The sequence below is a fragment of the Notamacropus eugenii genome, chromosome 1 (genome assembly GCF_028372415.1).
Source record: "Notamacropus eugenii isolate mMacEug1 chromosome 1, mMacEug1.pri_v2, whole genome shotgun sequence".
NCBI lineage: Eukaryota > Metazoa > Chordata > Mammalia > Diprotodontia > Macropodidae > Notamacropus > Notamacropus eugenii.
Genome location: NC_092872.1, coordinates 303,799,194 through 303,808,585, shown reverse-complemented (window position 1 = coordinate 303,808,585; position 9,392 = coordinate 303,799,194). Strand labels below are relative to the sequence as shown.

Genomic DNA, 9,392 nt, shown 5'->3' with positions numbered 1-9,392 from the left:
TTTAAACATTTAAACAGTTTAGTTCTGGTAGGTCATTTGCCTGAATGAAGACATATTTAATAAAGACAAACAGGTCCTAATGAACCTTGGGATCTCCTAAGAATGGACTAAGAGGCTTCACTTAAATCAAAAGCATTTTTGAAGTGTACTTAAAATTCTGTTTTGAACTTATCTAATCAAAGATAAGCATAGTCATAAAGTCGCTCCCATTCCACCATTCCGTTTCCCTTATCTCAACTTATTGTTCTTATCATTGGCCCTGTCCCAACTACTGACAATAGATTATCTTTGTTTAGGGAGGCTAATTGTTTTCAAAATCTTTTTAATAATTGCTTTAGCTCAAGGTGTGCAAATGAGGATTAAGATAATTATAGTTTCGTTTGGGCAATTTGTCCAAACATTCCCCACACCTACAAGAAAAAGCAAAGGATGGGACTTTAAATTGCAGAACGCCTTTCATTCCACTAGCAGTAAAACAAGCTTGCATTACAGTCTACAGACACACACACATACATACACCACTCCATATTTAATCTTCTTGGAGCCGCTACCGTTCTAGTTTTGAGAATAGTGTCCTTTGCATAGCTAGGCTAGGATTATATTACAACCGGTCGGTTATTGGAGATGGGTACAGTTTTATTTAATTTACACCCCTCTAGTGCCTTTCATCTGAGGTCGCCAAAGCATTTTTGTTAACATCAATTAAAGAAATTTCTCATCATTCCTTGGTAGGAAGGTATTATTAGTAAGACTAAATGAGCAAAAAGGGACATTGAGTCCCTAAGGGTCAACCTAAGCTACCTAGGGATAAGCCTAGTCAGAAATTAACCCCGGCTGCCCCACCCCCCATCTTGGACTAATTAACTCTTCTTCTCTGAACATAACATTTACCTATTCCAAAATTAAATTGCTTCTACCCTCTAAAGCAGAAGAGCTTCATGGCTGAAGTCTCTAGTGTTAGTAGTGGGGTTAGAGGGACAGGCTTAGCGCAGCGCATAGATGAAGGCCCAAGAGCGAAGCTGAGGCACCATCAGCAGCATGGACTTATGGTTCTCCTCTTGTATTATTTATCGCTCTCCATAAGCTATTCATCAAACCATTATTTATTCATCCCAGCGTTAAGGTAATTAAATATGAGCTCACCGGGAAAGAGCAGGTCTGGAAGGGACAGGGGAGATGGGGGGGATAGGCGGGGAGGGGGGGGAGGAGTTAAAAGGCCTGTAATAATTGATTTGTACAGAGATGAGCCTGGTTCCCCTTAGCTGACACTTGAGAAGGGGCTCAAGTTACAGGGTCCTGAAGTGTCTCCCCAATCCAGACCCCTGGGTCAGCGAGGCAGTCTCATTCTCGCGTCCCCCCTTCCCGTCTCTCTCTCCTAACCCTCCCTCTCCCTCCTCTCTCTTCTTTCTTCCCCCCTCTCTTCTTTTCTTCTTTCCCCTCTCTTCCTCCTCTTCCCTCCTCCTTCTTGTTCTCTACTTCCTCCTCCTCCCCCTCTTCTCTTTCCTACCCCCCACTCCCGGCCTCTCTCTCCCTGCAGAGGAGGCTCGGCCTCCCAGCACCCCTGCCTTGCCTGGCCGAGCTCTGAGGCTGGCTAGATTGGGATAGGCGCCACAGGCAGCCAATCAGCGCGCCCTGTCCGCTCCGCGCTTTAAGGCTGGTTGCAGGGAGAACAGAAAGCAAGTTCCCCAGCAACAATCAGCATCCACCCGGAGAGAGCCCGGGGAGGCTGCTCCGCGCCGGAGGCTTAGTGCCCGGCGCTCCCACCCATCCACCCCACCTTCTCTCCCTCCTCCTCCTTTTCCTTCTCCTTGCCCATCCTTCTTTCTATCCGCTCAAAACTCCTCAGCTGAGCTCCCCCTACACCCCATCGTCTGCAACTGAGAAAGAGAGAGGACTTCTAGAAGAGGGAGGGGGTCGGAAGCCTCCCCTCCACCCCCTGTCTCTAGCTCTGGTTGCCCCCCCCTCCCCCGTTTTCCGTCTCGCTCTCCACTGTGCCCCAGGTTGCTAACTCGGGCCAAGCGCCAGCCATGTCTATGCTGCCGTCTTTTGGTTTCACCCAGGAGCAAGTGGCCTGCGTTTGCGAGGTTCTCCAGCAAGGGGGGAACCTGGAGCGATTGGGGAGGTTTCTCTGGTCCCTTCCTGCCTGCGACCATCTGCACAAGAACGAGAGCGTCCTCAAGGCCAAGGCCGTGGTCGCCTTCCACCGGGGCAATTTCCGTGAGCTCTACAAAATTTTGGAGAGCCACCAGTTTTCGCCCCACAACCACCCGAAGTTGCAGCAGCTGTGGCTGAAGGCTCACTACGTGGAAGCGGAGAAGCTGCGGGGCCGACCCCTCGGGGCAGTGGGGAAGTACCGGGTCCGCCGAAAATTCCCTTTGCCGAGGACCATCTGGGACGGGGAAGAGACGAGCTACTGCTTCAAAGAAAAGTCTCGAGGTGTGCTGCGGGAGTGGTACGCACACAACCCTTATCCTTCACCCCGGGAGAAGCGCGAGCTTGCTGAGGCTACTGGGCTGACCACCACCCAGGTCAGCAACTGGTTTAAAAACCGGAGGCAAAGGGACAGAGCAGCGGAAGCCAAGGAAAGGTACACAGGGCGTTTCTCTTTGCTCTCTTAACCCTTCTGCCCTCTGTAACCCCCCACCCCCATCCCACCCCAGCCTACCCTTACACCTTTATCTCCTTTTGTCAGAGCATTGCTGTCAGGAACCTCATTCTCCAAGCTGAGATAGAAAAAATAAAGTTCATGAACTTGGATTTAGCCTGCTGGGCAGTCAAGAAGGAGAGAGACTAATTTTACTTGTTTTTCCTCTGCAACATTGTGTTCAGTGGGTGTGAGTCTCAGAAATTATTTGCGACCAGTTTGTTTCTCTCACCCCTGACCCACTCTCCTCTCACCCCTTTGCGAATGAGTGGCTGGAGTATGTCTGAGAGAGGAGGAAGACTCGAGAAGGGAAAGGACGGGAAATGAAAGGAAGGAACGGGACGAGAGGAGAAAGAAATGGGAGTATAGTGTATTTTTTTTTTTCAGTATCAGTAATAAGGAGAGAGCGCCAGAGATTCGGGAGGAGGGGGTGTCTTACTGAGTGGCAGAGATCTCTGGTACCACCTTTTCCTCTTTCCTTCCTTGATGAGTGGGGCTGACTTTTTGGGTCCCTATGTCTTCACTTTCACACAAACCCATTAAGACTATCCTCTTCAGTCTCCAGTAAGTTCTTTGGGGGAAAGGTCGGGCGGTTTCACATCACACTTGTAAATTTCTAGCTGTAGGAGGGTGGAGTTTTAAAACAAAGTCCAGAGAGAACTATGTGGAAAGACGGAGACGACTTTATGGACTTAATCGCAACCCCTGAAACAAAGCTGCATCCTTCCTTGCGCACTTCCCCAGCCAGGGAAGCTGTGTATCTGTCAGCACCGCCAGTCGGAGACTACGAGCTCAACAGCCTCACTCATTGCTTGCCCCAGAGATCAGAAACGCGTTTTTTATGGTTAATCCCCAACTGCCCCCCCGCAAATACCCCACACATCCTGACCTCCTTCCCCCACCCATTCTTTTTGCAGTTTCGAGCTGAGACTCAGAACTGGGAGGCGGCCGGAATAACTGCGATCAAAAGCAGAGTTTAGTGAATCGTCAGGAGTTTTTTAGGAAACCAGAACACTCCGGCTGGTTTTCTTTTGTTCACTTCCCTGTCTTGGTACCAACACTCTACCTATTTATTTTGGTCCGAGATAAAAGTGTCTAGGCAATATAAGTTCAGTTGAAAGAAGTCAGCAGGGCGAGAAGAGGGAGGAAAGGAAGGAACGAGAAAGGGAGGAAATAAAGTGGGGAGGGGGTACTTCAGGAAAGCGGAAGTAAGAGGAAGCAGTGAAATAGTGAACTTAAACAGGACTTAGGACAGGTCCACTCATCGCACTCCGAAGTCACGCAGGTCTTGATTCTTAGTGAGGACGTCTTGACATGACCTCTTTGGCTTTTATGAGGGATGAGGGAGGAGGAGGGATTGGGATTTCGAGTGGGGCGTGAGGGAGATGGCATGGGAACAAAAACTCTGCGATTCCAGTTAGGCTGAAGTTACAAAATCCTCCAAGTCAGGCCTCAAGGCCCACTCCCTGATGAAATCAGCAGTACTGGCTTGGGTCCCTGTGTTTACTCAGGTCACTGCACTGCCTTGGGCACTGCTTCCCCATGACCTGTCCCTTTTAATGACAATCGTCAGACAGAAATACTAAAAGTAGTTATTTAGTCATATACATCTCCCTTCTGCACTATGGAAAAGAGGTATCTGATTTGACCAACAAATCTTTCTTGGGTTATAGATTTTCTATTTTGTTTCTTTCTTTCCCTTCTAACTTTGAAGGGCTAGAATTTGTTTAGGTTAAGCATTATTTAAATGTGATACCTCAGAGTATTTATTTCAGAAGATCACTCTGTGATAGAATTTTTTTAAAGTTTTTTTTTAAAATCTCCATAAATATTTTCCTTCTGAAATCTGCAAGATTTGGGAAGCAAGGTCTATAGGGCCTTGTAGGGAACTCAAACTCTTCTTACATCTCTGATTCCACTATGTTCTTCCTCTTGTTTCTTTCATGACTTCTGCTAAGGGGTGGGTGAAGGAAGACTCCCTTTGTGCAATTATTCTTTTTCTTTTTCATATTCTCTTTCTGCATTCCCTTCCCTTCCCTTTTCTTGTTCCTTTCCTCCTTCCTTTTTCATTCTTTTCCTTTCTCCATCTTTCAATCTAACCGTATGCTCTTGTTTTCTATTTCTCAGGGAGAACACTGAAAACAATAACACATCCTCAAACAAGCAGAATCAGCTCTCTCCTCTGGATGGGGGTAAGCCACTCATGTCCAGCTCAGAAGAGGAATTCTCACCTCCCCAAAGTCCAGATCAGAACTCAGTCCTCCTACTCCAAGGCAATCTGAGCCATGCCAGAAGCTCAAACTATTCGTTGACCGGCTTAACTGCCTCTCAGACAGCCCACAGCCTCCAGGGGCACCAACATCAGCTCCAGGACTCCCTGCTCGGACCCCTCACCTCTAGCCTGGTGGATTTAGGCTCCTAAAGCAAAAGTACTTCTGGCCCATGGAGAACTAGTTGAAGCATCCACTGATCAGCAACTAGAGACGTTTGTAAATATAGAACAGGAACAATTTTGCAGCGCATATCTGGGGAACTTTATGCATCAAGGAAACATGGACTTTCACAAATACACTTTTTAAAAAGGGTAACAGAAACAACACTGCTCTCAAGAAATGATCTCTCCTCCCCAACTCTTATTACTTTTACCTTTACGCCCTTGTTCCTAAGTGTCGGTGCAAACCCCCAAACTAACAAAACTTCAATGACCTACCAGTTTATGCTACTGATTCCATCACCTTAAATGAAGTTTAAAAAACCCCACCAACACAGGAATTACAAACTAGTTGGATTTCAATTCTTTAATTTATTTATGATCCATTTTTAAAGGAGAGAGGAAAAAGAGAAATCTGATGCAAACAAGAGTCTCTACCATTGGGGGAATTTGGTTGAATTCTTAAGCTGAATAGAGGAAAAATGCTCAAAATCTTTTTTTTTTTGAGGGAGGAAATTAAGTTTACATTTTTCATATCTAGTGTTAAATGATTTCCATTTAGTTTAAAATAAAAAAGTATTAGAAAATCAAGTGCCTAAATGTCTTAATGCACATACATAAGGCAGTTAGAAATAGAAAGTGACCATTGCATTTTTGTTGGACTTTTAGGGATTTTTGGGCGGAGGTTGTTGATTTTCTTTCTTTCTTTCTTTCTTTCTTTCTTTTTTTTTTTGATGGACTTTTGAAATGCATCAATGTGAAGTGTCACAGTTTCCTGGATGTTTCTTCTTATGCCCTCAATGCTTTCATATCCTCTAGTATACTCTCGCTAAGTGTTTCTCCTATTCCTAGTTTTTAGCTTGCAAAAGTATTCCCATAAATCTGGTGACCTGGTATTTGTTACCCAAAATGGCATGTGTTTTTCAGGGTTCTTTTCTATTGTACCTAAAGCAGCCTAAATTAAAACATAGCAGAGCATCAGGAGTATGGTTCTCTTTTTCAAAGGTGAGTTTCTGTGTTGCTGTCATCCTAATTTTAAACATACAGTTTTTGACTTTTTTCACTCCTGATTGTTTGGAATGTAGAGCACTTTGAAGGTCATTATCTGAAGCAGTTGTAGGATCTGGTTTTGTCATATGAGAGAAAAAGGGTAAAAACATAGCTTTTTAGATAGTCTTTTAAAAACTATTTGGAAATAATGCTTTCTAGAGTGTCCTTCTCAAGACTATTGATACGTTAATGCACCCACTCTTTGTCAACAGAGCTGCTGACAAGACTGAAAGTAACAAAATTTATCAGGCAAAATTAGGAAATCAATCAGTATGAATAACATCATGAATCTATCTTTTAGGAACCGTATACAAGCTGACTGAATAGAAACCTCAGTGCACTTGCTTAAACTATGCCTTGAAAAATACCAGTAATTACTCTTGATTATTTTTATTTGGGGGAAAAGTGACACAGCCTTTATTTGAACCTGTAAATTTTAGTGAGTGGCATTATTTATTAAAATTATTGTCAAGATTACTGGATTGGCTGGTTCTTGATTTGTAAAATATTGTTCCCCAAGGACAGCCTATTGGTCTCTGACCTGAGTTTCATAATCTTGATTTTCCCCTTTTCCATAAGCAGCACCATTTACATATTCATTTAGTATGCTTTCTTCCCTGCCTTTGAGGGCAATCCAAGGGAGTAGCAGCATGGTGAATGGAAGGAGTGCTGGATTTGTAGTCAGAGAACCTGGGTTCAACTCCAGGCTCTACGTTTCTCTTATCTGTATTATTTGGGGCACTTGGCTTGACCTCCCTCAGGTCTTTCATCTCTAAAATGAAGGGATGCAAGTAGATGAACTTTAAGATTCCATTCAGCTCTAAATCTATAATCCTATGAATGTGGGGAAATGGAAAATGAAAGCTTCCTATGCTAACTAGTTCTTTGGAAGCTGAAAATGAATTATTTGTTGTTGAGGAAAAAGTCTTAATTGTTTCATGTTATCATCATAACATTTATATATGAAATCATTTCTCTATCACAGATCCATTATTTCTTCAGAGAGGTTCATTTGGGTTGGAAGCTCCTGGTCCCAATGTCCCTTATTAGCGTTTTGGATCATTAAGTTGCTGTTTATTTAAGTCACTAGGGTGTTTATTCTCCAGGTTTTGGGCCACGGAGAAATGCCACCCTCTGCAGGAGGGACTCTCACAAGGGAATCTCGGTACATTCTTTATATTCACCTTCCTCCCATCCCCCCTCCGCCTCAAACAAATAGCACAAAGATAGTTTTAAATGACCCAGACCAACTTCAAAGGACACCGCGGAAATCTCCCCCGAAAATAAGGAAGGGCTAATTACTTTAATTTTGTACATGCCCTTTCCTCCCCCTCTCTTCTCCCACTTCCTCCACTTTCTTCCAGCTTAGTTCGGTATAATTTTAGTAGCGGGGATGCTCCTTGTGACTTCTTGACAAACGGAGCTAAACGCTCGTCTTCTGCTCCCTCAGTTGGTGACTCTTGGAAATGCCAGGCAATTTGCAGAGCAGTCGAGCTGCCCTGGTACTGTAAAAAGGCCCCGTGATTACTGCTTGTAAAGTCGTTAAAAAGGCAATTTTCTGTCACAGTCATAAACTCTTTGTAAAAATCCTTGGCTTTCGGGTGCAGCGCAAGCATATTCCAGATGTTTAAAAAGAAATTGCACAGTCCCTCTCTCCTCCGCCTGGTGACAGGATGAGACGGAAGGTGAGAATTCTGGAGATGGCTTTTGTTTTTTCCTCAATCATTTTCAAAACCTCAGTCCCATTAGACAAAGTGTTTTTTTTCTTCAAGGGAAAAATCGGAGGGGAACCCTTAAAGACTTCGAGGAGTGATTCCATTCTCTCTTTCTTTGGGCCTGCTGCTTCAACTTATTTTCAAATTTCCTTTAGGTTCCATTTACAGACTTAATGATGATGGTGAAATTAATGAACAAAGCCTCATCATTAATAAAATATTCTTAGGGGGACAGTACCTTAGAGGCTCTGCTAAGTGAAATGAGAAACAAGGGAGAAGAGAGGGAAAACTTGGCCTTTTCCTGAAAGTTTTAAATAGTATCTAGTTCTCTGAACTCTCTGGCTTTAACCTTTGATTTAGAACTAAGGTTTCTGATGTTTGGGACATTTTCTCAATTTCCAGTGGATGTGTTTGAGATAACGTGGGTCCAGTCACAGCATCCCTACACAGGGTGGGGAGAATTCTGAGGGGCTGAGCACCACTGGCCTTGAGAGTAGTCTCCTCAAAGGGATCATTTCAGTTCATTTTTAAATTTCGAGTCGGAAGAAAACACACCTAGTGGCTGTAATGAGATGTTTGGGTATGAGGAGTCCTATGAAAAAAAAAATCCATGGCTAGACCCTTTCCCAAGGCTCCAGAAATTCGAGAGAGGAGCTGATAAGCTATAAGAGGCAGGCGAGCAAGCGCTTGATTGAATCCGATGCGCCCTGGGACTGGAGTGAAAGCGGCCGATCGCGACGACCTTGTCAAACTCTATGCGGCGGAGTTCGAGTTCGCTCCTACTAAGTTTTACTTCCCGGCTATGGGATCTTCGGTGCTGCCTGTGGCCTCCGACCAGAGGTTGGGGTTTCGGATGTATACCATCATTTTTAAGGATGTCAGGCCGGCAGGTCTTTGTACTTCCCCGACTCCTTCAAAGACGCAGCGCCTTAAGGAGGCCCTGGACTAGGTGAGGCGGCTGAACAAGTCGACTACTACCTGCCTTAAGCCCCTCTAACCCAACTCAGTCTCGGCTTCGGAATAGCGGCCTCCCTGGCGGGGAGAGGAGTTGGGGGAAATCCGGAGCACCATGGCTCCCCAGCTCCTGACTCCTGGTTTTCCCTGTCCCTGGTCCCTTGATGTCCCCAGCAGGCTTTCTGAAGTTAGGAGTCGAGGCAGGCTTCGACACATCAAAAACAACCAAATTCACTGAAAGAGCCTTGGAAATCATTGTCTAGGCTGGGGAACTGTGACTAGAGCCATTTTGTGTCGGTGGTTCTCCTACTCAGGTGATCAGCCTGGTGACAGTGTGGAGGTGTGGTTGGGTTCTTCCAGATGCCTTCAGCATCCATGATTTAGGGCCAGAAAGCCTCTTGATCTCTCCGTTATGGCAGGTGCTGGAAGACTGTGGCCGGGTGAGAGATGTATAGCGATTACACCTTCTGACCCGGCGGACAAGAAGGCTTCCCCGCTGGAACCCGCTCCCCCGGGGTGCCATCCCTGTTCCACTGGGTTTACAGGAGGCCAGCTGGGGCAACAGAGATCTGGGTGAGAGCAGGAGAGAGATAAGTTT

At 45.3% G+C, this 9,392-nt stretch overlaps 1 protein-coding gene across 1 annotated transcript; it reads left to right on the top strand.

Moving 5' to 3' along the window:
* The first annotated feature begins 1,671 nt into the window (after positions 1–1,671).
* Positions 1,672–5,666, top strand: LOC140517812 (homeobox protein SIX1). Its single transcript, XM_072629388.1, has 2 exons — positions 1,672–2,587; positions 4,772–5,666. Exons 1-2 carry the CDS (start codon positions 2,028–2,030, stop codon positions 5,064–5,066), a joined length of 855 nt encoding a protein of 284 aa, XP_072485489.1. The 5' UTR covers positions 1,672–2,027; the 3' UTR covers positions 5,067–5,666.
* Positions 5,667–9,392: the final 3,726 nt, after the last annotated feature.